Here is a 27,604-nt window from a genome sequence, read left to right on the forward strand (position 1 = left end):
AGAGCCGCCTATTGATCCGTCTCCTCCTGGCTGATATTCCAGGCTGGGCGGACAGCGCTGCTCCCGGGAGCGGGGGGTTTGTACCGCTCCATCTGCGCTTGGAGCCGGCGCTTCCCCAGCCCCACTGGCCGGGAAGCAGCTGGAATAAAGTGGATTTACGAGAGCCCTCCGAGATGGGATTTATTCTGCGTGTGCTGGGCTGGGAGCAGGAGGGTTTGGTGGGGCTGTGGTGGGAGATGGGAAAGGTGGAATTCCCGAATCCTATTCCCACCAATCCAGCTGTGTGCGGCTGCAAAGCCTCCCATTTACACACGCACACAGAGAGTGCAAAGCAGAAGCTGCAGTGAAAACAAGTGATTATATAAAACATATGAATATATAAATTTATTTATTTGTTTGTTTGTTTGTTTGTTTATTTATTAATTAATTATATCCAGGGTGACCATGGATAGGAACAAGGTGACACTCATAGGGACAGTCAGAGTCGTGTGAAGTTTCACAGAATCGTGGAATGACCTCAAAGCCCACCCAGTGCCACCCCCTGCCATGGGCAGGGACTCCTCCCACCAGCCCAGGGTGCTCCAAGCCCTGTCCAACCTGTCCGTGGACACTTCCAGGGGATGGGGCAGCCACAGTTTCTCTGTCCAACCTGTGCCAGGACCTGCCCACCCTCCCAGGGAAGGATTTTTTCCTAATAGCCAATCTAAAACTCCTGTCAGTTTGAAGCCATTCCCCCTTGTCCTGTCAGTCCATGCCCATGTCAGAATTCCCTCTCCGCGCTGCTTGCGGGCCCTTTCTCTGACAGAACCGGGGCAGCAAAGGCCGATTGGCGCAGCCACCCCCGGGCCGGGGCTGAGCTCGGCCGAGACCGCCCCAACTCATCGCATGTCACGGCCCCTTTAAATGCGGCGGGACAAACCACAGCGGGGCAGGAGGGGGGGATCGCTCCTCGGGCGGGACGGGCGCGCGGGTGGGCGCGCCCAGGTGGTGCCGGGACACCCCTCGGGGGGGCGTGGTACGGCCCAGGCGCGTGGCCAGAGGGGCGGGACAGCCCCGGGATACGGAGATTCCCGGGACACGGAGATTCCCGGGATGCGGAGATTCCCGGGACACGTGGGTTCCCGGGACACGGAGATTCCTGGGACACGGAGATTCCTGGCATCCGCGGATTCCCGGGAGCCGGAGGTTCCCGGGATGCGGAGAGTCCCATGACACGCATATTCCCGGGACACAGAGATTCCAGGGACTCGGAGATTCCCGGGACGCGGAGATTCCCGAGACACGGGGATTCCCAGGACACGCATATTCCCGGGACACAGATTCCCGGGACGCGCAGATTCCCAGGACACGCGGATTCCCGGGATGCAGAGATTCCTGGGACATGCGGATTCCCGGGAGCCTGAGGAGAGCTCTCCCGCGGAGAGTCCCAGGACACGCGGCTTCCCCGGTACATGCATATTCCCGGTAAACGCATGTTCACCGGGACATGCGGAGATTCCCGGGACTCGCATATTCCCGGGACACGGAGATTCCCGGGACACGGGGATTCCCGGACCCAGAGATTCCCGGGAGACGGAGATTCCCGGGATACGCGGATTCCCGAACCCAGAGATTCCCGGGAGACGCGGATTCCCGGGAGCCGCAGGTTCCCGACACACAGAGATTCCCGGGACACGGGTATTCCCGGACCCAGAGATTCCCGGGAGACGGAGATTCCCGGGACACGCGGATTCCCGGACCCAGAGATTCCTGGGAGACGCGGATTCCCGGGACACGGGGATTCCCGGCACACAGAGATTCCCGGGACACGCGGATTCCCGTACCCAGAGATTCCCGGGAAACGCGGATTCCCGGGACACGGGGATTCCCGGCACACAGAGATTCCCGGGACACGCGGATTCCCGTACCCAGAGATTCCCGGGACACGGGGATTCCCGGACCCAGAGATTCCCGAGAGACGGAGATTCCCGGGACACGCGGATTCCCGGACCCAGAGATTCCCGGGAGACGCGGATTCCCGGGACACGGGGATTCCCGGCACACAGAGATTCCCGGACACGGAGATTCCCGGGACACGCGCAGGTTCCCACGAGCCGCCGGTTCCCGACACACAGAGATTCCCGGGACACGGGGATTCCCGGCACACAGAGATTCCCGGGACACGGGGATTCCCGGCACACAGAGATTCCCGGGACACGGAGATTCCCGGGACACGCGCAGGTTCCCACGGGCCGCCGGTTCCCGGTGCCGGGCGCGGGGTGCCCGCAGGCTCTTGGCGCAGGCGCGGAGGGGGCGCTGCCGGGACCTCGTGGCGCAACGGTAGCGCGTCTGACTCCAGATCAGAAGGCTGCGTGTTCGAATCACGTCGGGGTCACGGAGCCCCCCGCGGGGCTGAGTCTTTTTCACCGCGCGCCGCAGGTTTTGGGGGCCCCCCGAGGGGTGGGGGACACGTGGGGGGGCACTGGGAGCGGAGGGAGGTGCCGGTGCCATGAGGGCATTAATTTTTAGCCTGGTGTCTGTGAGCCCCCCGAGCTGTCACATCATCCAGGGAATGGGTTCATACTGAGAATAGGTTTAGTTTGGGTATTTAGGAAGGAATTCCTCCCTGGGAGGGTGGGCAGACCCTGGCACAGGTTGGGCAGAGAAGTTGTGGCTGCCCCAGCCCTGGAAGTGTCCAAGGCCAGGCTGGACAGGGCTTGGAGCAATCTGGGCTGGTGGGAGGTGTCCCTGCCCATGGCAGAGGGTGGGACAAGGTGGTCTTCAACATCCCCTTCCAAGCCAAACCATTCCACCATTCTTGGAGCTGGCAGACCCTCCGGAAGGTTTGCAGGTGCAGTGGTAGCCCCAGCTCCTCCTGCACCAACAGGAGCTGCAGGTCACAGGGGAGGAGAATCACTTGTGGACCAAACAGGGCATCGAGTTGTCTTTGTCCCTTTGGGTAACATTAAAAGCACATCCTGTTCTTAAAACACAGGGGAGAGATTAGTGACATAAAGTAACTCCAGGGGCCAGGGGAAAACAGTGGAAAGGACTTAAATCCTGTTGTTTGGGGTACAAAGGAAGAGACTTGGGATGAAAACAAAAGGGGATGACAGAACTATTCCAGTATCATCTTTTTCCAAGTGCAGGTGTGAAGTGACACCCAAGTGCAGTGCAGGAAAATGGGGCTGGATGGAGTCATTTCTCGGTGAGTTCAGCTGTGTAGATTCCACTGGGAACTCCTCCATCCTCACACACACAGCTGTGACCTCAGCCTGCCCTGGAAATGCCGGGGGTGTTTGGTCCCAGGGGATGTGGAGCTCCGTGTGTGACCCAAGACAAAGCACCTGCTGGGATCCTCTCAGTGATGTAAGAAACATTTTGGGAATGTTTTTGTCCTCAGGTGCTTGTGTTGTACAGACTCAGAGGGAGCTTCGGCAACAGGATTTGAGAGGGAGAACAAAACTGAGCAGCAGTAACCCCAGCAGGGCTGGAGCCAGCACTGGGTGGTGTTTGTCTCCTGTGGTGCTGAGGGAGGGAAGTGGGGCCAGGATTTTTGCCAAGGAACTGCAGCAGTAGCTGAGTTAAACCTACCTGGAGTGAAATACAGAATCAGAATGGTTTGGGTTGGAGGGACCTTAAAGCTCATCCCGTGTCACCCCCTGCCATGGGAAGGGACACCTCCCACTATCCCAGGTTGCTCCAAGCCCTGTCCAACCTGGCCTTGGACACTTCCAGAGATGGGGCAGCCACAGCTTCTCTGCCCAACCTGTGCCAGAGCCTGCCCACCCTCCCAGGGAAGGATTTCTTCCTAATATCCAACCTAAACCTCCTCTCTGTCGGTTTGAAGCCATTCCCCTTGTCCTGTCGCTCCAGGGTCCTGGAAATAATCCCTCTCCATCCTTCCTGTACCTCACTCAGGCACTGAAACACCACAATTAGGTCACCCCAAAGCTTCTCTTCTCCAGGCTGGACAATCCCAACTCTCCCAGCCTTTCCTCCCAGCAGAGCTGCTCCATCCCAGTGATCATCCTGGTGCCTCCTCTGGACTGGCTCCAACAGCTCCATCCCAGTGATCATTCTGGTGCCTCCTCTGGACTGGCTCCAACAGCTCCATCCCATTGTCCTGGTGCCTCCTCTGGACTGGCTCCAACAGCTCCATCCCATTGTCCTGGTGCCTCCTCTGGACTGGCTCCAACAGCTCCATCCCAGTGATCATCCTGGTGCCTCCTCTGGACTGGCTCCAACAGCTCCATCCCATTGTCCTGGTGCCTCCTCTGGACTGGCTCCAACAGCCCCATGTCCTCCCTGTGCTGGGACCTGGAGCTGGAGGCAGCCCAGTCCCCCAGTGCTCCAAACATCACTTTTCCCAGCCTTTGCAACCTCAGAAGTGTCTCTTTGCTTTACCTCAGCCCTGCACGGTGTTATTTTAACCTCTTTTCCATTTGGAAGGAACAATAAAGGCCCAGTCTGGTCTGCAAGAGGGATAAACATCTAAGTGGTCATTAACTGGAGCTGCTTTAACCTGTTCAGCAGGTGATGGGTCGTGCACACCTGAGTTCCTGAAGTCTTGATCTCTTCCCATTAACTGGCTTTTGTCTTGACTGGCTTTTCCTTTGAACTTCATTGCTTTCTAACAGCACAAAGGAGTGACGCTTTGAGCTTCTGTCGCCACAAAGATTAGGATGAAAAATAGCACCAGACTAAAAGAAACAGAAATTGAGTCTTTATTGCCCTGTGCTGCCTTCAGTGATAACAATTCTAATTAAGGAAAAACGGGGTGGGTAAAAAATAACCTCCTGTCTGGAAATACCCACAGTGATGTGAAATGTGTAATATTAAAGCTGTTTGGAAGGTGACAGCAGGGAATGTTTGAAGCTCCCTCTGGAAGCTTCAGTAAATAAATATATATTTAGCACTGGGAGCTGCAGTGGCCTTGTAGGTAGTGATGATGTCATTAAGGTCTAAATATTTAGATATTCACACCAGGCAGATGGTGGGATTTTGGGGTTGTCCTCTGCAGAGCCAGGAGTTGGATTTGATGGTCCTTGTGGGTTCCTTCCCACTCAGGATATTCCATGTTTGTATTTTGTGAAAGGATGAGCCAGTGGGACAGACCTGGCTGTGGAAATCAAATGTACACTGCGTATTGTGTATTATTTTTCTTTAGTCTTCCCAGAGTGAAATTAATATGAATTAATACAAAGGTTGGACTTGGTGATCTTGGAGGTCTTTTCCAACCCTGGTGATTCCATGAATAGAAAGAAGGTAAACATTAAAAGCTAAAAAATAATATTAAATATAAATATGGATTCTTCTGGGATCTCCTGGCTCCATGTGGCCTGTTCCCACCGTGATCTGTGGGGGGCAGTGCCCACCTTCCTTCCTTCCTTCCTTCCTTCCTTCCTTCCTTCCTTCCTTCCTTCCTTCCTTCCTTCCTTCCTTCCTTCCTTCCTTCCTTCCTTCCTTCCTTCCTTCCTTCCTTCCTTCCTTCCTTCCTTCCTTCCTTCCTTCCTTCCTTCCTTCCTTCCTTCCTTCCTTCCTTCCTTCCTTCCTTCCTTCCTTCCTTCCTTCCTTCCTTCCTTCCTTCCTTCCTTCCTTCCTTCCTTCCTTCCTTCCTTCCTTCCTTCCTTCCTTCCTTCCTTCCTTCCTTCCTTCCTTCCTTCCTTCCTTCCTTCCTTCCTTCCTTCCTTCCTTCCTTCCTTCCTTCCTTCCTTCCTTCCTTCCTTCCTTCCTTCCTTCCTTCCTTCCCTCCTTCCCTCCCTCCCTCCCTCCCTCCCTCCCTCCCTCCTTCCCTCCCTCCCTCCCTCCCTCCCTCCCTCCCTCCCTCCCTCCCTTCCTTCCTCCCAGAGCTTCTCCTCTGGGATGTGGCATCACCTTCCAGCCTCTCCTGGGCTGCTCCTGAGGCTTCCCTGGGATTTCCTGAGAATCCCAGGGGAAAATGGCCAGTCTTTGCAGAGGCCCCAAGGAAGGGAATGCCGATGGCAAAGGGGCTCTGTTTGTATAAAATCTCACTTTCTAAAGTCTCTTCAGCTGAGTATTTGCTTGTGCTGCTTGTCTGTGCCTGGGACTTGGTGTCCTGGGAGGCAGAACCTCCCAAGCCACACAGAACACGTGGATGTCACCCAGGCAATTCCATTTTATCCTGTCCCAGCTGCTTTACTTTGCAGCACAGACTGTTGGTCCAGAAAAAATCCAGAAATAAAAGCATTAAAAGCAGATCAGGGGGAGCAAAAGGGCTGTGGGTCTGGGCAGGTTTGCTCCTCCAGACACACACAGGGTGTGAGCTCAGCAGTGGTTTGTTCTATTCCCCCCTGCCCCTGGTGGAGGTGGCAAATGTTCTAATCAAAATCAGGTCACCAGAGAGCAAGGCACGAAGGAGCAGCTGTTGCATCCAGTCATGCACAATATTCCTGTGCCAGAAATGATTCATTTGGCCTGGGTAATATATATGGAAATGTGCTGCAGGAGCATTGCTGGGAATAACCTTTTGTGTTCAGCCAGCCCTGACAAAGCTGAGCTTGGCTTTGGGTCCTTGACGTGCCTTTTGCTGGTTTGGATGTGTCAAATAAACCTCAGTAATCTCCCCTGGAGTTGGGGAGCATTGCTGGGCTCTGCTTAAGTCTGTATATCTTTGCTTCTTTTAGCTGACATGGCTGAGTGCAACACCCTCAGCACTGGAAACATCAACTAAATGAAGGCTCTGGCAGGGAGTTGTGTGGAAGGAGAATAAAATCCTGCTGCAGGAGCACTCTGGATGAACAGATAAAGGAGGAGGAACAAAGGGAATGAAGTAGGTGGACCGTTGCAGAGGTCTTACAATATTCTGAAAAAAAAAAAAGTCAGAGCTGAAAGGGATTTTTACTCTTTTTACTCAAGTAGAACATTCTGTGTTTTAATCTCCAAAAGGCTTTTGGGGAGTTCCTCAGTACTAAAAGCTGGTTTGCCCCCACCTTTTCTTTATTGTCATGTCCTTTGAAGTTCTCTTCAAAGATGAAGCCCAGTTCCCATTTATTCTGCAGCCTGTAATGAATATCCAGCTTTGTTTAAGCAATTAGCTTGGTGAGGTGATTTCTGGTGCTGTTGGAAAAAAAAAGTTCCCAAATCCTGAGTGGTTTAGGCATGTTTTGAAAAAACACGGAGCCAACAGCTGTGCAGTGGCCTAATCTGAGAGAGGAGCAGCTGTCACAACAAAAGCAGAGCTGCTTCAAACACGGCTCCTTTGTGGGGTGATTGGAAATGATGGCAAGGAAAAGATTATTTCCTGCTTCTCCTGCGTGGGGCTGGAGCAGGGAGTGTTTGATGTGAGCCCCAGCAGATGAATGGGGCTCTTCAGGACTTCTTTGCTGGAGTTTGGAGGCTCAAACAGTGCAGGTTCAGATATGTTTGGCTGCTTTGCTGCTGGCTTTGTCTCCAGCCCTCGGAGTCTCTGCAATCAGCTGGTTGAGGTGCCTGCCTGGCCCTCGGGGGATGGCAAATCACTCCCCCTGTAAGCACAGAGTGCTGGGGGAAGGCACAGCAGAGTCATCAAGGAATGGCCCTTGGAAAGGTGGCCTGAGCTGGGGCTTTTTAAAGGATCACATTATGCAACCTGGGAGAGATATTTCAGGTTAATTCCCTCGTATTTTAAGGCCTTTTCCCTGCTTTTTTCCTCATTCAGACAGAAGTGCTGGAGTAAGTTTTGAAACAAAAGACTTCAAAGTGGCAGCAGCCTGTGCCTCTGGCTGTGCTGAAGTCAGTAATCTACTCGAGCATGAATATTTTATGTCTCTACAGCTAAATGAAGGAAATTACAAGTTGATATAAACTGATGTTCTTTGTATTAGCTCATGACAAATGCAGCAATTACCCCCAATCAGTTAATTATGGCATCCTTCTGTGGCCTGCCTGCCACTTCCACAGCTTCCTTTTGTCAGAGGGGCGAGTTAAACCCACAGTTCTTTTGTGCTGCTTCTCTGGAGAAGGATTTTGTTTATGCTGTTGGAAATTACATCAACTTTAGCACCACAGAGACAGCCCCCGGTGTTCCCTCAGCCCCTCCTGCTGCTCTCCCTGTGGTTTGTGCTCTTCCCACCTGGAGGTGTCCGAGACCTTTGGAGCTCTCCCTTTGTCTGACTCACAGGACAGCAGTTCAAAAACCTGTTTCAGGAGTGCATTAAAGGGAGACAGGAACAATGAGGGGGGTGGAGGTCTCTGCAGTGATGGAGCAGCTTCAGGTGGGTTGTGCTCGTGGGTGGCCTCGTTAGAATTTACTGCTGGGCTGCTGAAAGCAGAACAGTCTCCACAGACTCCTGAGTGTCTTTCAGCTCTGAGCTCCTTTGAAAAGCAGCTTTGTGAAAATGCACTCCCATTCTTCTGAGCTCTGCACGGGCAGAAGGGGAGCCCTGGGAGACTTGGCTCCTGCTGCTGGTAGAGAATCATGAAAGTGGGTTTTTGCCTTGCAAGGGAACTCATGGATCAGAAGGGGCCCTGACCTGTGCTCCTGGTTCAGCTCAAAGCCACCCAGGCAAGTGTTCTGCTGGTGCTGTCAGTGCTCCAGCAGCAGATCCCAGATGAGCCCCACGTGCCATTCCTGCTCATTCCTCACCTGCTGCATCCCCAACTTTCCCTGGGAACAGGAGGTGTCCAGTGGGAGCTGAGCAGCGCTGGGTTATCCAAGAGCACCTCATGACAGGACAAAGGGAGTGGTTTTAAACCAAACGAGAGGAGATTCAGGTGTTTGGAAGGAATTCTTCCCAGTGATGGACTGGGATGGAATTCCCAGAGAAGCTGTGGCTGCCCCAACCCTGGAAGTGTCCAAGGCCAGGCTGGACAGGGCTTGGAACAACCTGGGACAGTGGAAGGTGTCCCTGAGCTGGGGGTGACTGGGATGAGCTTTAAGGTCCTTCCAACCCAAACCATTCCATGATTCCACGATCCCTCTGTGCCAGTTGCAAAAAAACTTGGGACTTGGGTCAGTCTCAAAAGACTGTTCTAACCTCTTTCTTTCCCTGAACTGTCTCACTTCTCACTCTTTGCCCTCCCCACTTTTCCCAGCTTTGCTCAGTTCCCACCTTGGAAGTGTGGATGGGATTACTGATGGACTGACATCCCGTTACCACCCACCCACCTCCTCAAGTGTTTTATTTTCTTTTTTTTTCCTTTTCAAAGCGCAAAATGCTTCAACCTTTAAACCCCAGAGAAAAGGAAAACAACTTTCTCTTCTATTTAAATGAACAATTTTGAGGTGGATTAGGAGTGAATTCACCAAACTCCATTAGAACATTATTTTTGATAGAAAATCAGAATTCTACACTGACTGTTTTTTTCCCACAGCCCTTTCAAATCCAGTCTTTACACAGCCTGTCTCTTATCACTGCCTGGCCCATGAATGATTAACCTCTGAGGCTGGAGGACAAAATGCTGCTGTTCAAAGGTCCTTCCCTGGCTCAGCCCCTCCTGCAGCTCTTTCCCAGAGCACTTTGGCCCCTGCTCTGGGGTGGCTTGTCCTGTTGGGCTGCTCAGGAAGGCAGAGGGAGCTCAGGGGAGAGGCAGGTTGTGATCCCAGCAAACTGCTCTGTGTGGGCTCAGCTGCTCCTCCTGGGAGCAAACAGCTTTTTGCCAGTTGTGGAAACAAGGACTTGTGCTTTATTTTTACAAAAACACACAAAGGCAGATGCCACAGCGAGGCAGCTTCAAGCCCGTTCCTGCTGCTGCTGAGTGGAGCTGATTTGGAATTTTCCTGTGCACGAGGGTGGGTTTTTAGAGTGGTTTTTATTCCCCAGCAACTGCCTTTTCCAAGTGGCTGCCTGTCTGCAGTGATGTCTCTGTGTGTTTGTCACATGGGCACACACAGCTGGTGGACTTCTCCCCGTGGGGTGGAGATGCTGATGGAGAGATCCCCGAGCTCTTGGCTGCTGTCTGCTCACATTAAGGTGACTGTCTGCACTGTAACCAGCTCAGGGCCCTGCAGGAGGGAGAATTAATTAATTAACTAGTTAATTAACTGTCAGCTTGCCAAATCTCTGGAAGAAATGACAGGGGAGGATGGATGGTGTCTCCAGTGCCCTGCATTGCTCTCACTGCTGGTGCCAAAGCATCATCTCTGCCTGCTGGCACAGAGAGAGGTGCCTGGGCAGGTCATGTTTTTCCTCTTTATCTGCAACATCCTCATCTCTTCTAAAAGAAAAGCCTCTGACTGGGCTTCTGGGGGTGATTTTTGCTGCTTTCCCCCTGTTTTGCTCCCTCCTGGCCTGCTCAGTGCAGCTCAGCACACCTTGCCCAGGCAGAAGTGGGTTGGTGCTCCTGGCATTGAGATGGCTCAGCCTGAAGTGAGGTGAGAAAGAGGTAAATCAAACGTTGCTGTTGGGCTTATTTGTGTAATTTGCAGGAATTCCTGCAACCCTCCTGCTGTTCCCATGGAAACAGATGTGGAATTGCAGGAAAGTGCTATAGGTTTTCAGGACTATTAATTTTTCCCCTTTAACATTGACACCTCCTTTATCATTTCTAAGCAGCCTGGAAAAAATTCTTCTGCTTTTTGAGACACAAATCTGGAGTGTGAGCTCCATCATTCCCAGACAGACAGTTATTTTCCAGCCTGTTGGGTCTGACTCATCCACCAGGCAGGTTGGAACACCTGGGGTTTATGGCCAGGCTGCTTTTGGCACATTTAAACTCACTCTCTTCCCCTGCTTTCTCATTTCTCTTTCTCTCTCAGATGTTGGCTGGTGCAGGCTGTTCATCCCTGAAGGTGAGGCTGCATCTGTCCATCCATCCATCCATCCATCCATCCATCCATCCATCCATCCATCCCTGAATCCATCCCTCCATCCCATCCCTCCATCCCTCCATCCATCCCTCCCTCTCTCCATCCCTCCCTCTATCCATCCATCCATCCATCCATCCATCCATCCATCCATCCATCCATCCCTCCATCCCTCCATCTCTCCATCCATGCCTCCATCATTCCATCCATCCATCCATCCATCCATCCATCCATCCATCCATCCATCCATCTATCCATCCATCCATGTCTCCATCATTCCATCCATCCATCCATCCATCCATCCATCCATCCATCCATCCATCCTTCCATCCCTCCATCCATCCTTTCTTCCTTCCTTCCTTCCATCCATCCATCCATCCATCCATCCATCCATCCATCCATCCATCCATCCATCCATCCCTCCATCCCTCCATCCATCCCTCCATCCATCCATCCATCCATCCATCCATCCATCCCTCCATCCATCCCTCCATCCATCCATCCATCCAGGAAATTATGGTGACCAGGGAAAGGTCATCAGGGCATTGGGGTTTTTTTACTTATTTTATTTTCAAATGTGCAAATTAAATGATATAAAGATGGAAGAGGATTTGTGTTATTAAGTTATTAGTATCAGATATATGGGCCTGTGAGGATGAGGATGATCAGGAGTTCTGCCTGGGCTCTGGGCTGTGTCCCACCATCTCTGCTCCCTGGTTTATCCTAATCCATCCCGTTTTTCCTGCCAGGCAGAGGCCCTGGATGAGCTGAGGACTCCCCTGCCCGGGTGCTGTGCCCACAGGGTGGGGAGCCCAACCCAGCAGGGAAACAGCCAGACAAAAGGGAGGAGGGAAAACCAAAGGAGATGAAAAGGATGCAGCAAAACCCCAAAACCAACCAAAAAAAAAAGCACAAAAATATAAATCTCACTCAGCCAGGGGCCAAAGGCAGTGCCCTGAGCCAAGGCCCTGCTTGGAGCTCAGCCCCCAGAGCAGGAGCTCCAAAATGCCTTCCAACACTGCCCTGCTGTTGGGCTTCACTGGGGGTGTGTAAACCTCAGTTTAGGAGCAGTTTTAGGATGGAAACTGCTCTGCAATGTGATTCCAACCTGTGCCAGCCCCTTGGCCTCCCCAGCCACAGAGGGCACCCAGTGCCAGGCAGCTTTGGGCTGGTGCCCAGCACAGGAGCCCCGTGGTGGAACAAGGGGCTGGAGAGGAGCTGCCAGTCCTGGGGCTGCAGCATCAGCTCATCCCAGAATATTGAGGTTGGAAAAGACCTCCAGGATCAGCGAGCCCAACCTGTGACTGATCCCCATCTTGTCAACCAGCCCAGAGCTCTGAGTGCCACATCCAGTCATTCCTTGGACACCTGGCAACCCTTTCCATGAAGAAATTCCTCCTGAAAATGCCACCAGTCTGTGTCCTGCAGCCCCCCCTGCCCTTCCCCAGCCCTGCCCACTCCCAGGAGACTGGGCTTTCTACACTCAGCTCTTCAGTGGTTAAAGAAAACCTTTTATAATGGGATTTTATAAAACTTGTGGATTGCAAGCAGGAGCTCAGAGCTTTTGTTCAGAGCTCCTGGGCTCATCTGTAACCAGTCTGCTAAATAATAACAACAACTAACAAACACTGAGTGCCCAGTAATGTCAGACTGCCAATAGCCCAACTGTTAAAATCCAGTTTGATGGGACCTTCTAAAATTTCTTCAGGAGTGAATGTCTTTGTAATGAAGATCTTCATGTTCGATTGGCCCCGTGCTGGAGGGTTTTATTTAAATCCAAATTGAATCCTCCCACTGGAGAGCTAACAGCAGATTAAAATAGCTGCCAGGGGATGGGAATTTGCTTTATGGAGAGTCATTGCATTCAACTTCTTGTTGATTTCCTCATTTTTCTTGTTTTATGACTAGAGAGGCTTTGAAAGAGTTGCCTGTCTCGAGCACCAGGAACAAACCTGGCCTGGGTCACTGTGGGGCTGAACTGGGGGGCAACACCCAGGGGCTGAGCTTGAGTGCCCCTCCAGCCACCTCTGGCACTGCCACTGGGCCAGGGAAGTGGCCACTGGAGAGCTGAGTCCCTCTGATGTGGGAACAAGACTTCTCCATCTCTGGAAGTTGTAGGTTTAAGGAATTCTGCTGCTCTGTGGGTACCAAGCCGTGCTCAGAGCTCTGTGCTGGTGGGCAGAATTCCCTGGGGGTGCCAAGGGCATTCAGAGCTCCAGAACTTCTTCAGGACGTTCCTGAAGGACTACAAACCTCTGCTGGGCTGAACTACAGATGGATCTCTGTGGAGGAGCTGGGAAGTTTGATGGAAGGTGCATAGAAAGGATCTTTTCCTCTTTTGGCTCTTGCTTAGAAATGACTTTTTGCAAATTTATTCTGCGACACTTTTGGGAGAAGAACACGCTTTGAACATGTTTTTGGAGAAGCAGGTCAGGGAAGTGAAAGCTTGGGATGAGTGGCAGGCTGGGAAATGGGCCCAAGGGTCCTGCATCCCACCAGTGCTTCTGTCCCTCCGAGCTCCTCGTGGGGTGCCTGGAGCTGGAGCTGCAGGTTTGGGGCTTGGCTTTGGGCCCTTGTTTTCCCCACGTTGGGTGCCCGTGGGGTGGGTGGCACATCCCTGGCATGGGCTGTCCCTCCCTGAGCCCTGGGGTCCATCCACTGGCAGCCAGGCTGGGCAGACCCCCCTGCCCCTTGCCCAGGCAGGGATGCCCGGGGGTCTGTGCCCCCTCTCGGGGGCAGCTCCAGCCCTGCAGCTCCCGCTCCCCCCTTCCTGCCCGCCCTTCTCCTTCTCCCTCTCCCAGGAGTTGTGTTCGTGCTGGCAGCAGGGCGGGCGGGGGGAGAGCCGAGCCGTCCTTGCAGATCATCCTGTGCCAGAAAAGCCATAAAAGGCTTAACTATGGACTGGTAACGGCGCTGCTGCTCCGAGGGGGGGAACACCCTCCCCAGCGCCCGTCCTCCATCCTCCCCGGGGGAAGGAGCGTCGCTGCCGCTGCATTTACGGGCATTTTTCCCCTCCCACGCGGCATTCGCAGCCGCTGCCGCCGCTCCATCTCCTGGCTGGGCGGAGAGCCGCGAGGATGAGGATGAGGATGCTCCGAGGGGCTTCGGGGGGATGAAGGTGCGGAGAGTTCCTGGCCACGCTCGCCCCGGATCGCGGCTCCCCGAGCTGTGAGTACCTTGCTCTGCCCCGGGAGGGAGGGAGGGAATTTCGGGAGGTCACTGGGTTATTTGGGAGCGGATGCTCTGGAGGGGAACAGCTCCCTCGCTAAGCTCAATGAGCAACCAGATCAAAGCTTGGAGTTTGTGTTCCCCCCCTCAAAAAAGCGGGTTAAAAAGGATGATTTTCCCTTTACTTTGTGCAAGAAGGGTGGGTTTACCCTTTCTTTTTAAAATTTTTTAATTCCTCCCAGTAGCCCCAATTCCCATATTTTCAGTCCTTCTCCTCCCAGTAGCCCCAATTCCCATATTTTCAGTCCTTCTCCTCCCAGTAGCCCCAAATCCCATATTTTCAGTCTTTCCCCCAGTAACCCCAATTCCCATATTTTCAGTCCTTCTCCTCCCAGTAATCCCAAATCCCAAATTTTCAGCCCTTCTCCCGGGGCAGGCCCTGGCAGGGACGTGGCTGTGCCGTGACCTCCCCCCAGCTGTGACCTGGTCCAAGCTCTTTCCATTCCCCCCACAAGGAGGAATACACAAAATTCAGAGGATCAGGAGCTTTGCAAACACAACCAGAGAGGCTGCAGGGCTTGGGAAAGACCTTCGGTGTTTGACTCGTGCAGAAGAGCAGCTGTTTGTGCAGAGGCAGCGCTTGGGGGCGAGGGGAGGGATGCAGGATGTTGCTGGGAGTTGGGTGGGCAAGGGCTTGGTCTTGCAGGTGGATTTTGATTAAATTGTAACTCTTGAGTTAAGCTGTGAGCAAATCTGAGCTTGTTCTGATGATTCTTCACCACACACAGGAAAAAAAAAAAGGCTGTTCTGGGCTCTTTGTGCAGGAAAAAGGAAACAGTTTCTCTCCCTGTCCCGTAAAGGCTCCTGAAATCCTGGTGGGGAATATTCCCTTCCCCAACCTCCCTGCTCCTGTCGGCAGCTGCAGGAAATCGCCTGTGGCACGATGAGGGTGGAAATGACCTCAGGGGACAGGGCTGGGGGAAGGGGTGAAGTGAGGGGGAGGTCACATCGGTGCCAGCCCCCGAACTGCTCCTCCCTGTGCCCGCAGAGATGCTCGGGAGCGGGAGAGCGAATCGAGCTGCTTGTCTCGTGAGTGCTGCTGCTTTTGCTTTGCTCAATTAATTCTCTTCTAATGGTTTTCCTCCTCGCTTTTGCCTTTTTTTTCCTGCCAGCTGGGCGATCTGCAGGGAAAGGCAGGGAACTAGTGGATTTGTTGTTGTTGTTGTTGTTATTTTTCTGGGTAACTGTTACTATGGCAAGGAAAGTTGATTCAGAGAGGTCAGAAATACCTGGAAATTTCATGCATGTTGTGTTTAAAGCCTCAGCTGCCAAGGTTTGAGCCAGGGAGAAGGAAAAGCACCAGAGCCTCTGGTTTTCAGAGGGTTTCAAGCCTTTTCTGCTTGAAGGGAGGATTTATTTGCAAACTCAGACTTGGCATTACATGGAATTGTGGGCTGGGACTGGATAATAGTCAGGGCTTATAGAAAAGCTGCCTGTGCCTTGTGGTGTCACCAGAAAAGGTGCTGGGTTGGGTCACAGCACCTCTGCAGGTGACCCCAGGGATGTTGGGGTGGCAGCTCAGGCTGCTCCTGTGCCGGGGGTTCCAAAGGTGCCAGGCTTTTCCCAAGGTCCTGGTGCCACTCAGAGCCATGAATGAGTGCTGGGGGTTGGACAGATCTGTGTCTGGGGGTGCTGAGCTCTCTGGGCTGTTGTACTGTGGGGTTTGGGGTGCTGGGCTGCTCTGGAAAGAGGTTTGGTGGCAGAGAAATGAGCTTTACCCCTGGGGGTGTGGGACGATGAGGATGAGGAGGAGGAGGAGGAGGAGGAGGAGGATGAGGAGGAGGAGGAGGAGGAGGAGGATGAGGAGGATGAGGATGAGGAGGAGGAGGAGGAGAAGGAGGACGAGGAGGAGGATGAGGAGGAGGAGGAGGAGGAGGAGGAGGAGGAGGAGAAGGAGGACGAGGAGGAGGATGAGGAGGAGGAGGAGGAGGAGGAGGAGGAGGAGGATGAGGAGAAGGATGAGGAGGAGGAGGAGGAGGAGGAGGAGGAGGAGGAGGAGGAGGAGGAGGAGGAGGAGGAGAAAAGGAGGAGGAGGAGGGATTTCTGGTTCCCTTCTGGGTGCTGGGCAGGGGGTAAATGTGGATTTGGAGCTCCCTGGGCACTGTGCCCCTGTGGACATGGTGTTTCCTGTCTCTGCTGCCTTAAGGAGTCATTTCTTCACAGCAAAGGCCCCTCCACCCCAGGCTGGTGTTTGGCTGGCAGTGCACAGGGAGGGGTTCCACCCCCACATTTCTCTGATTCCAGGAGGAAAAGCAGCTCACTGCAATTACTGGGATTATTGGGAAGGTTTAAGTGCTGCTCCCACGCCTGAAACTTTTTCCATGTGTTCTTTGGGATGCTTCTTGTCCTGCTGACTTCCAGCACAGGTGAGAACAGCACAGAGAATCTGCCACTGGGTGTCCTCTCCTTTCCCATCACTTACTGTTTAGTTCTCGATAAATCTCTGATTCTCCCCAGTCTGGGAGGTGATACCAGGGAAGATCCAGGTTGTTGCCCTCAGGTTTTTGAGTCCCACCTCCACCTGCAGGTTCCCTGTGGGGGGAATGAGCTCTGAGCCCCCCAGGAGAACAGGAATGGTGGTCCCAGGACAACCTGCCTGAGCTGTGCTTGGTGTCCTGGTCCTTGTGGGCCCCTCAGAGCAGGTGAGGGGTGTTGAGGAGCAGAAGGCACTTCCCAGGGGCTGGTCCCTTCTCCAAACTGTGCATTGGATCCTGTGCCTGGAACAGCTCCAGGAAAGCCCCCAAGTGTTGCTGTAAGTGGAATGGCACTGGCAAGAGAGGCAGGAGCAGCAGGGGGAGCTGGGCTGGGCCTGACCCTCCTTTTGGGCACTGGGTGAAATTCCTGGAGATCCCCCGTCCATGTCCCCCCTCCTGGCCTTGTACCAGGGCTGCTCCTTGGGACAGAAAGAGTTCCCTGCCCTGAATCCCGTCCTTGGAGCTGCTTTCCTGGAGCCTGTGCTGTGTCATCTCTGCTGCTCCGGATCTGATGGAGCACAGGCAGCCAAGAGGGAGCTGGAAGGGAGCTGCTCCCTCCCACCTGGCACTGGGGAGCAGGAGCTGGGATTTCTGCTCAGGTTTCTGTGCTATTTCCAGTGGGTTGTCCCTGTTCCTGCCTCTGTGGAGATGCCTGTCCCTGGAGCAGTGGGAATTGTTGCTGGAAGTTGTTGGGTGGTGCTGGATGTCTGTTTGCAGCCCCTTTACTCTTGGCACTGCCCTGTGCTTACCTGGGGAGAGCCTTTTTCCTGAAGCAGAAGTTTCCCTGATGGGTTTCTCTGTCCCCCTGGAGATTGGCTGTGTCTGTTCTAACCTGCTCCTGCTGACAAGGAGCACATGGAGGGTTGGAGTTGCCAGATGGGATGTTCTGAACCCATTCCCTGATGGGGCTCTCATGGCTCTCCTGGGTTTGGTTCTCTGTGCCCCCAGAGCCCTCTCAGTGGGTTCTGGGGGCTCCCCTGCCCGCCCATGCTCCATATCCACCTGGAAGAGACCCTGGAGGGTTTGCAGGTGCTTGTTGAGCCCTTAAAGCAGAGACTTTTGTCCTGCAGGGGCAAAGGTTGGGGGCTGGAGTGGCCTCAGCCTCGTCCCTGCCTCCTCCTCTGATAGAAAAGCAATTCCCCTTCATTTGGATTTCAAAATGTCAAGGCTTCCAATTAGTTTGGTGTAATTAAGTGGCAATTCCTGTTCCTGGGAGAGGCACATCCTGGCAGCTCCCAGCACAGCTCTGGCATCGCTGCCAGGGACATCCAGGTGATTTTGGAGAGCTGGAGACCGAGGACGTGGGCACAGTGTTTCAGCTGACCTGGAGGTTCCTTAAATAGCTGCAGGAGAAGAGGAGCACCTTTATTTCTGTGCCAAGGCAGCTGAATTCAGGCAGAGCTTTGCGTGGCAGCTGCTGGGGGGGCTCTGGAGCTGCTGGTGGCCCTTCTGGGACCACACCTGGGCTGCATTTCCAGGTCTTTGCTCTGCTTGTTCCCATGAACACGCTGCCCAACCCCAGAGAAATCCTCAGCCACCTCCAAGAGCTTTGAGTCACTCTCTGTGAGCTGATGTGTCGAAGAAGAATTTTTAGGCTATTTCAGACAATTATTCTCAAGCTTTGGATAGTCTTATCATGACAGCAGAGAAATTGCCTGGCACCAGCCACGGTCTGTGTCTGTCAGATGTTGGAGTGATGCTGATTGTGTCTCATCCCAGCACTTTAGAGTTGAAGGAATTGAGGCACAGGGCAGGAAAAGAATTTCTGGATGCAGATCCAGTCATGCTCCTGGAAACAGGAGCTGCTCTGCTTTGCTGATCTCCTGGCCTGTGCTGAATTTGTCCATGGAAGTGCATGAATATTCACCTGGAAAGAAATCAATTATTCAGGAGAGCAGTGGCCCAGAGCTGCTGGAACTGCCAAGGCACAAATCCTGGAGCTGATCCCTTTGCTGTGAGATGCTCCCAGGGAGGGCAGAGCAGCACCTGAGATCCAGGCTGGGCTCTGCCCCTTCCTCCTCGGGTTCTGGGAACATGGGAAGTGTGGCCTGATGTGCTGCTGCTGCTTTTGGTTGTTGTTTTGTGTCCCTTTGTCCTGTGGAGGTGGGATGTGCCCACCCTGGGTCCTGCTGCTGGAGAGTGACAGCCCAAAGAGGATTTTTCACTTTATTAACCACATTCTTTATGCAATAAATGGTGTTTAGTGCCCTACTGACATTTAGTTGGGAGATGAAGTTAAAATAACCAGCCCTGCTTGCACTGATTGGTTTTTGTGCCAGCTCAGACTTGGATGGGAAGGGATTTTGTGGCATCTCAGTCCAGTCATGAGACCTGTTTCACTGGTGCTTTAAATTTCCTTCATGGAATCAAGAATTCCAGAGTGATCTGGGTGGGAAGGGACCTCAAAGATCATCACCCTGCCATGGGCAAGGAGAACTTCACTGGACCAGATTGCTCCAAACCCTGCCCACCCTGGCCTTGAACGCTTCCAGGGATGTGTTCTGGCAGCCCTGCTCTAATTCCCACTTTCAGAGGACATGCAGGAGCTGAAATAACCATGGCAACTGCTCTCCCCTGCAGGCTGAGCCCCAGGGTGGGGAGCTTGCAGGGATGTTTTATTTTACCTGTCTGAGGTCCCAGGGCCACCTCTGTTTCCTGAGGGATACAGCAGCCATGGATTTCTAGCAGCAATAATGTGGCATTCCCTGAGTGTGCCACACAGGATGGGGGTCCAGCAGCAGCCTCTGCCTCTGCTCTGTCTGCAGGGGCTTCTCTCAGCCCATGGAGCCTCCTTGGCCCATGGTGGGATGCCCAGCATGGATCAGGAGCATCCTGAGTTGAGACTGGAGGTGGCTGTTGCTAAGCTACAGCTGTGGCTGCTCTGGCTGGCAGGGCTGGGCCAGCTCTGGCAGCTCTGGCAGCTCTGGCAGGGGTGACCTGACCTGCTCCTGGGTCAGGGGGTTCTGCTCATCCCCCTTTTTCACTCTCTGCTCCAGATGGAGCAGCAGGAAACAAGGCTGAGTCTCCTTTTTGGGAGAGGGGAGTCCATCTCCTTGAGAAACCCAAGGGGTGTCACACTTTATTTGTGCTCAGATATCTGAGATAGGAGAGAGCAAACTGGATTTTTGCATCCCATCCCACCCCAAATCCACACCGGGCTGAGGGGCTGGGCCTGGGCTGGGTGTCAGCCAGGAGGAAAGGACACGGATCCAGGAGAGCCCCTCTGCTCCAGGGGCAACCAACCCGTGTCCTGCAGCAAAGCAGAGCAGCCAGCCCCCCTCTGCTGCCAGGGAGGGTCTTCTCAGGGGCTTAGTGGGACCTCAGCCATGGGGAAAAGCCTCAGGGGTTTGTGCATGGGGAGAAGAGGGAGTGATGCTGTCCCAGACCAGAGCGGGCTGAGCCAGGAGCGTCCCTTTGTTGGGCTTGTTTTGGCAGCTCCTCACTCTGCCCTTCAGTCCTGTCTCCAAATGTCTGGGCAGGCAGCACGTGCTGGGAGAGGCTGCTGTGCCTGCAAGGGCACAGAGGAGTCTGGCTGTGGTTGTTAAATAAACCCAATTACACAGTGAAGGTGGAGTCGTTCAGAGCAGAACAGGCTTCACTCCACGCTGGGCGAGCGAGCGAGCGCTGCCTTTGTTCCTCCCTGTTTGCCCTCTCTCTGTCCTCCTGCGCTAATTAAGCTCATCTGCATCATGTTTAATGACGTTGAGAGAGAGGAGATGAAAATAAAGACCGTGGGTTTCCAGCCAGAGCTTGTGCCTCTCCCCCAGGGACCCCTCCCAGCTGCCCAGCGTGTGGCACAGCCCTGGGCTGGGAGTGGGAGTTACTGGGGGGTCACCTCGGGGGCTGTGTGGGGATGAACAGGAGGAGGAATCAACGGGGTCAGAGGAGGAGGAGGCAAGGAAAAGTTCCCCAGGAGGCAGGAAAACAGCCAGGGGAGTGAGCAGAGCTTGGAGCCTCCTCGGTTTGAATGTCACCTGGGGGCGGAGATGCTCAGGAAGAGGAGAACAAATAACAAACTGACTCCAACCTTCTCACCTCATTTTTCTCTTTTTTTTTTTCATTTTTGTTTTTTCCCCACCTCTTTTGTTTTGTTTTATTTTTAGGATCAGTCTCTGCATGAGCTTCTGAGGCAGGTCTGGATCTGCAGGATTAATGGAGATGCAGTGAAAGGTACTGCTCTGGGGGGTGGCAGAGGGGACTGTGGGGAGGGAGGGAGGGGTGCTCTGCCCCCTGCTCTGCTCCTGCTGCTCCAGCCCCTTCCCCAGCTCCATTCCCTTCTCTGAACTCACTCCAGCTCCTTCATGTCCTTCTAGAAAAGCCAGGGGAAAATAAAAGACACAGGGAGAGCAAACACCATCCTGTCCTGGCAGCCGGGAGGGTAGAGAGGGGTAGGTCGGTCTCTGCTCCAGGGAACAGGGACAGGAGGAGAGGGAACAGCCTCAAGGTGTGCCAGGGGAGTTCAGGTTGGACATCAGGAGGAATTTCTCCATGGAAAGGGTTGGAAGGGCTTTCCCAGGGAGGTTTGGAGTCCCCACCCCTGCAGGTGCCCAAGGAATGACTGGCTGTGGCACTCAGAGCTCTGGGTGGGCATCAGGCACAGGTTGGACTCGATGACCCTGGAGGTGTTTTCCAGCCTCAGTGATCCCGTGTTTCTGCGACCCTCTGCCCTCTCTGCAGTGTAACCACCCCTCACCATGGAGCTGGCCAGCACCAAGGACTTCCAGTGGAAGAGCCTGGCACCTCTGCCGAGCCGCAGGGTCTACTGCACCCTGGTGGAGGCCGGGGGACAGGTCTTTGCCACCGGCGGCTGCGACGACAACGGAGTCCCCGTGGACTCCTTCGAGGTCTATTCCCCCGAGGCTGACCAGTGGACATCGCTGCCCCCCATGCCCACGGCCAGGGCTGGCGTGGCCGTCACCACCCTGGGCAAGAGGATCATGGTGGTGGGAGGGGTCGGGGTGAACCAGATGCCGCTGAAGGTGGTGGAGATGTACAACGTTGATGAGGGCAAGTGGAAGAAGAGGAGCTCACTGAGAGAGGCCGCCATGGGCATCTCCATGACAGCAAAAGGCAAGGGGGCACCTGCCAGGACCACCTGTGGGGTGGGGAGGGTTGGCATCGGTTGGTTGGTCAAAAGTTGGGCTTGGTGACCTTGGGGGTCTTTTCCAACCCAGCTGGTTTGGTGATTCTGTGCTCAGTTGGGGCATCAGGCACAAAAGGTTTCTGGGTGATGCACAGGGTTACCTTGTCCATCTCCAAAACCTTTGGCATCTGTTGACAAGGTGGGGATCAGTCAAAGGCTGGACTTGATGATCTTTCCAACCTCATTTATTCTGTGATCAGTTGGGGCATCAGGCACAAAAGCTTTCTGGGTGATGGCACAAGGTTACCTTGTTCTTCTCCAAAACCCCTTCTGTGCTTCTAGAAGTTGAACCTTGTGTTTGTCACCTCCCACCTGCTAAAGATGTTCTGTGGGAGGCCAAAAGCAGATAAACCTGGGCTTGCTCTGTGCTGCCAGCCCTGGAGCCACAAGGACCATGACAGGGGGTATTTTGGACAGGTCCAGGGTCTCAAATCCAACTCCCTCAGGGGTTTGAGCAGATTCTGGCCCTTGAGTGCTGCAGGTGATGGAAAAATAGGAATGGTGCTGCTGGCTGAGTGCAGCCAGGCTGAGAGGACCTGCCCGAGATCTGGAGCTGGGGGGGAGTTCTCAGAGCCACAAATAACTTTGGTTTGGAGAGACAGCTGTGATGCAAACCCAGAAGCAGCCAGGAGAGAGTTGCCTTCATGGCCATGGGCTCAAAAATGGTATGAGAAGGGAGAGCTGGTCCTGGAGGGGGCTCCTGCACAGTCCAGCTCTGAAAGCTTAACCCCTGTTTTAAATGCCCCTGAGGCTCTGCCTTATCAGCCCACCTCATTTTTCAGTTTCTGAGGCCATCTGTGGAGCATTGACCTCCTCTGGTGTGCTCTGGAGAGCCCGGGGTGGGAGCTGAGCTCCAAGGTCAGCCCTGCCCGGAATTACAGAGCTGAGCTCCTTTGAAAGTGCCTGCTTTGTTTGCCCAAGTGGCTTTGAAAGCTGCCGTCAAGGAATGTTTAAAACTCATGTTTACCATCCTGGAGATGATTTTTCTGTCTGAGTTTAAGCTCTCCTGGCTGATAAGGCTGGGTCACTCTGGGGTGAGAGGCCAGGTGTGTTTTTGCAGGGAGGGATTTCTGGGGCTTTTCTATGATAATTTTGTGGGGTTTTTTATGTTTTGTTTTCCTTCTTGCCTTGTCCAGACTACAGAGTGTATGCAGCTGGTGGGATGGGCTCTGACCTGCGGCCACACAACTTCCTGCAGCACTATGACATGCTCAAGGACATCTGGGTGTCCCTGGCAGCCATGCCCACACCTCGCTACGCTGCCACGTCCTTCCTGAGGGGCACCAAGATCTACGTGCTGGGTAAGGACCAGCCCTGCCTCCTCCTCCTGCTCCTCCTCCTCCTCCTCCTCCTCCTCCTCCTCCTCCTCCTCCTCAGACAGCAGCTCCTTTGATCTGAGCACTGGGAACCTCCCTGGAAGGGGCTTTTGGGGGTGTCCTTCTCCATCCTTCCCTGGTTTCTCATGCACTCAGAGACACTGTGGGGTTTTGAGGTGGGTGTGGGTTCACAGCCCCTCCAACACCCTGAGAACCCACAGGTGGGTGGGTGGGCTCCCCTGGCCCCCTCCCCACACTGCTGGAAGATGAGGGTACTCTGGTCTTTGCCTGCTCAGTTTGCAGCCCTGTGGTTGTGCTGAAACCCCTTGGACTCAACTAATGCTCAAAATACTTCAATAAATAAATAGTTCTATGCATTTTGTATCAGCAGCAGCTTCACAAAGGGACTGCCTCTGGCAGAGGGAAGACCTGTGTGGCTGGGAAATGCTGGACCAAACCCTTTGCAGGGGATGATTCTCATTAGTTTTGCCTGATGGAAACTAAGGCAGAGGAACGTTGCTGTCAGCTCGTGGACAAGCAGCACATCAGATCAAAACACAGAAGTCCTGATTTCTCAAACGGCCAGACAGCCCTGGTTTGCTTCAGGGGTGACCAGAAAAGAGTCTTTGATCTATTTTGCACTTTGCTTGCTGCTGGCAAACAGTTTGTGAGCCCAGGAGTGAGCTCAGGCTCTGCCTTCAAAGGCATCTGAGCTGAGAATAGCTGTGTGTGTGGCTGGTGGGTGCAGGGATAATGTGGATCTTTGGCAGGGGGAGCAGCAGCTGCTCCTGCTCTCGTGCTCTCAGAACCTTGGCAGCAAGGCCAGGGCTTGCTGGATCTGAGCTCATCTGAATTGCAAAGGCTCCCCCAGCCTGATCCCTGCTCTGCTGTGAATTTGTCTTGATTAAACCAGTGCATATTAAACACCTTCCTGTGCCAGGGGCTGGGGGGGACGCACCGGGGGATGAAGCGTTTTCATGGCATGGACCTCCAGCTAAAGGGGCACAAAGGTGACACATTCCCTGCTTTGTGCAGGTGACAGGAGCCCCCCTGGCCCAGGAGGCTGCTGGGGGCCCTGCTCTGAGCCCAGCTGGCCCTTTCCTTCCCTCTCCCAGGTGGAAGGCAGTCCAAGTACGCCGTCAACGCCTTCGAGGTCTTTGACACGGACACCAGGGCGTGGACCAAGTTTCCCAACATCCCCAACAAAAGGGCCTTCTCCAGCTTTGTGCCCACAGAGGACAGGCTGTTCAGCCTCGGGGGGCTGCGCCAGGGACGGCTCTACAGGCAGCCCAAGTTCATGAGGACCGTGGACATGTTTGACATGGAGCAAGGTGGGGCTGTGCCAGAGGGGCAGGGTGGGGGCACTCAGGGCTGGGCTCGGGGCTCTGCATGGGCACAGCTTGGTGGTCTCCTCTGCTGAGTCTTGGTGGTGCTTGAGCCCAGTCTAGAGGAAAACAGGCAGTCAGGATTAACAAGTGAAAAGGGAAGACCATGGTCCAGAGGCAGCTGAATTCAACAGCTCCCTCCTGACCTGCTGAGGAGGAACCTGACCCATTTCATGGGGTGTTATTGCCCCAGGGTGCAGCAGCAAAACTGCACTCCCACAGGCAAAGGGTCAGAGAGGCAGCTGGTTTTCCAGGAGTGGATGCTCCATAACAGCCAGTGTGTCCTGTCCCCCAGGTGGCTGGATGAAGATGGAGCGCTCCTGCTACCTGAAGAAGAGGCGAGCAGACTTCGTGGCTGGGTACCTGAGAGGCAGAGTTGTGGTGGCTGGGGGACTAGGTGAGAAACTGGGCCTGGTGGGAACACTCAAAGCAACTGTGGGTCTTGTGTTGTCATTGCAAAGCTCCTGGTGCTGGCAGGTTGGAGGGAGCAGGGAAAACAAACCCCATCAGGGAACAGGGTACTGAGGGATGCTGGATGGTTATTCCCAGGTAACTCAGTGCCTCAATTTGTGCTTCCAGGAAATCAGCCCACCGTGCTGGAGTCAGCAGAGGCCTTCCACCCCGAGAAGAACAAGTGGGAGAGCCTTCCCCCCATGCCCACGCCGCGCTGCGCCTGCTCCAGCATCGTGGTGCGGGACTGCCTGCTGGCAGTGGGGGGCGTGAGCCAGGGCCTGAGCACGGCCGTGGAGGCCCTTTGCCTCTTGGATTCCTAGTGCATCCCCCTCTGGATCCTGCCTGGAGCAGGACCCTGCCCTTGCTGGCCCCAGCAGTGGTGCTGCTGGTGGTGCTGGTGGTGCTGGCAGCTTCTGGTGCCAGGTGGGCACCACCCAGCCGTGCTGGGAACTTGGCACTGGGCCCTGGAGCTGCTGAGCCAGGGCTGCTGCTCCTCTGCTGGGCACTGCTCTTGTATCCCCATGGAGGGACCCCCACTTTGGCCAGGGGTCCCCCCCAGTCACCTTCAGAGCTCTGTGGGGAAATCCAGTTGAAGGAACTGCTCTTGGTGCTGGTGCCGTGTTTCCTGCCCACAGGAAGGACCTTGGAGATCCGGGCATGGGAATTGTCTCCCTGCAGCCATCCTGACCCACTACAAAAGGTTTGGAAGTGGTAGGACTATCCAGACAGGTCACTGGTGTCTCAGGGAGTACTGTTGTGGTCTTGCCCTCTTTGAGCATCCTGTTTTTCCCTGCACAGATCCCCTTGGCTTGCAACAAGGGAAGCTCCAAACCTGCAGCCGGATCAGGGGATGGTTCCTTTGCCTTCATAGCAAGGCTTTTCCTGCAAACCTGTAGCATTTTCCTGTCCCTTTGGCAGAGGCTGGAGCCAGGGGCTGCCAGTGCTCCCTGGAGGATGAATGCCCAAGGGACTGGCCAGAGGGAAGATCCCTTTGGCACAGGATCTCCCTTTGCTGGGTTTCATGTGGAGGTCACCACAAGTTACAACGTTCCTGTTTTTAGCTACTTTAAAGATTTTGGGTCTTCTGTTCAGCCCTGAGAGAAAGGAGCAAAACTGAGCTGTGCCTCTGGTTCTGGCACACTCTCACCCCGGGGACAGGCAGTGGGTTTGGTGAAGCCAAAATAACCAGGCACCCTTCCTTTGGTTTCACTCTTCCCAGGCAGTTTTTGGGATCCAAATGTAGCTTGGAGCTGTTGCATCATTAAAAATTCTTTGGAAAAGCCCTGGGAGAAGCCCCTTCTGTGCTCCTGGGCTGTGTCAGGGATATGATTGTGTGAAAATGTGGGAGAGGGACTGAAATCAGGGAGAGTGGGGTCGGTGCAGGCTGGGATCATGGAATCACAGCATGGTTTGGGTTGGGAGGGACTTGGTGGGCAGGGACACTAACCCGGGTTGCTCCAGCTGGCCCTGGGCACTTCCAGGGATGGGCAGTGACGCCGATTCCTTTCCAAGACATCACTTCCCTCCTTTAGCGCGGTCCCTGGGCTGCGGGGCGAGGGGTCCCGGTGTCCCCCCCCGGTGTCACGGTGTCCCCCCGGTGTCACACGGAGGTGGCGGCCCCGGTGTCCCCCCGGTGTCACACGGAGGTGGCGGCCCCGGTGTCACACGCAGGTGGTGGCCCCGCTGCCTCCGCGGAGCACCGAGGACACCGTGCGGCGGCCGCGGGCACGGCGGGGCCGGGGGGACAGCGGGGACCGGGCTCGCTCCTGCCGCTTCCCGGCGGCTCCTGCTCCCTCTCCGCTCCGGGCTGGATCCGCCGCGTCCCGAGAGCCGCAGCTGCGATGGCAGAAAAAGGCACCATCGCTGCCCTCCCAACCCGCCCGTGATGCGCATCCCACCTGCCCGGCTGTGCCCGCAGGAGTGGCAGTGCCTGTCACGGCGACACTGAAATAGCAAATAGCTGAGGGCAGGATGGAGCTCTGGCCCTGGCACAGGGCACAGCTCTGGGATGGAGGGGCTGCCCCTGGCACAGGGCACAGCTCTGGGATGGAGGGGCTGCCCCTGGCACAGGGCACAGCTCTGGGATGGAGGAGCTGCCCCTGGCACAGGGCACAGGTCTGGGCTGGAGGAGCTGCCCCTGGCACAGGGCACAGGCCGGGTGTTTCTGTCTGACCACATCCCCAGATGACTCAAGGACTTCTGGGTCTGGCAGAGCTGAGGGAAGGTGCTAAGAGCACCACTCTGCATGTACAGCCCTGGGTTGCTGCTTCCTGACCCCAGAATGCTCATAAATCACCCCTTTGAATTACAAAAATTCAGGAAGATGGAGGAGGCTTGGAGGGAAAGAGGAGCCTTCTCCTCTAGAGCAAACCCCACATCTCCCAGCACAGCAAATCTGTCTCAGCTACCTCTGCACAAGGTCTGGCTGTTAATGAGTTTTCCTTTGTCCTTAAGGAACCTTTCCCACACACAGCACAGCCTGATGCTCCTCTGCTCGTGGCTTCTCATTAGCCCCAAGCCCTGCTCAGCTCAGCTCGGCTGTGCTGGCCTTGGCTCCGGGCTCGAGGCTGCTGTGCTTTGTTAAGCTGGAGAAAGGGGAGGAGGAATCTGCTGCCTTGTCTGGCTGCAGCACAGCTGGAGGCTGATCCTTTGCTTTCTCTCTCCAGAAAGGCTGGAGAGAGTGACAGACAAAGCAGTGTCATGGGAATAAACCTGCTGTAAGACTTAATGAAGAGATGACAGGGCTGGGGGTGACAGTCACTAATCAAAGCTGGGGATGTGCTGAGCATTCAGAGAGGGAGAAAAGAGGAGCTCTGAGTCCCCATGGAGAGCAAAGCAGATCCAGGTCAGCTGCCTTTTTAGTGAAACCCCAGCTTTCA

The 27,604-nt window shown here is 54.7% G+C and overlaps 1 protein-coding gene and 1 non-coding gene across 4 annotated transcripts; both read left to right on the forward strand.

The window, feature by feature from the left end:
* The first annotated feature begins 2,302 nt into the window (after positions 1-2,302).
* On the forward strand, positions 2,303-2,374 carry TRNAW-CCA (transfer RNA tryptophan (anticodon CCA)). The gene has a single exon. It is a non-coding gene; the product is annotated as a tRNA-Trp (tRNA).
* An 11,187-nt stretch (positions 2,375-13,561) lies between these two features.
* On the forward strand, positions 13,562-26,639 carry KLHDC8A (kelch domain containing 8A). 3 transcript variants are annotated; one of them, XM_071578838.1, is made up of 7 exons: positions 13,562-13,894; positions 20,532-20,598; positions 21,106-21,498; positions 22,708-22,872; positions 24,003-24,218; positions 24,568-24,669; positions 24,852-26,638. In XM_071578838.1, exons 3-7 carry the CDS (start codon positions 21,123-21,125, stop codon positions 25,043-25,045), a joined length of 1,053 nt encoding a protein of 350 aa, XP_071434939.1. In that variant the 5' UTR covers positions 13,562-13,894; positions 20,532-20,598; positions 21,106-21,122; the 3' UTR covers positions 25,046-26,638. The 3 variants fall into 3 exon arrangements, with proteins under 3 accessions (XP_071434939.1, XP_071434940.1, XP_071434941.1); XM_071578839.1 differs by lacking the exon at positions 13,562-13,894 and adding an exon at positions 14,942-14,983 and having other exon boundaries at positions 24,852-26,639; XM_071578840.1 differs by lacking the exon at positions 13,562-13,894 and adding an exon at positions 16,080-16,320 and having other exon boundaries at positions 24,852-26,639.
* Positions 26,640-27,604: the final 965 nt, after the last annotated feature.

Source organism: Pithys albifrons, chromosome 28 (genome assembly GCF_047495875.1).
Source record: "Pithys albifrons albifrons isolate INPA30051 chromosome 28, PitAlb_v1, whole genome shotgun sequence".
In the NCBI taxonomy this organism is placed as follows: Eukaryota; Metazoa; Chordata; class Aves; order Passeriformes; family Thamnophilidae; genus Pithys; species Pithys albifrons.

Bases quoted from the DNA above. Each gene is read 5' to 3' on its own strand.
- KLHDC8A (XM_071578838.1), top strand. From the start codon at position 21,123: ATGGAGCTGGCCAGCACCAAGGACTTCCAGTGGAAGAGCCTGGCACCT. The intron at 21,499-22,707 runs GCAAGGGGGCAC...TGCCTTGTCCAG, and splicing joins CATCTCCATGACAGCAAAAG to ACTACAGAGTGTATGCAGCT. The intron at 24,670-24,851 runs GTGAGAAACTGG...TTGTGCTTCCAG, and splicing joins TGTGGTGGCTGGGGGACTAG to GAAATCAGCCCACCGTGCTG.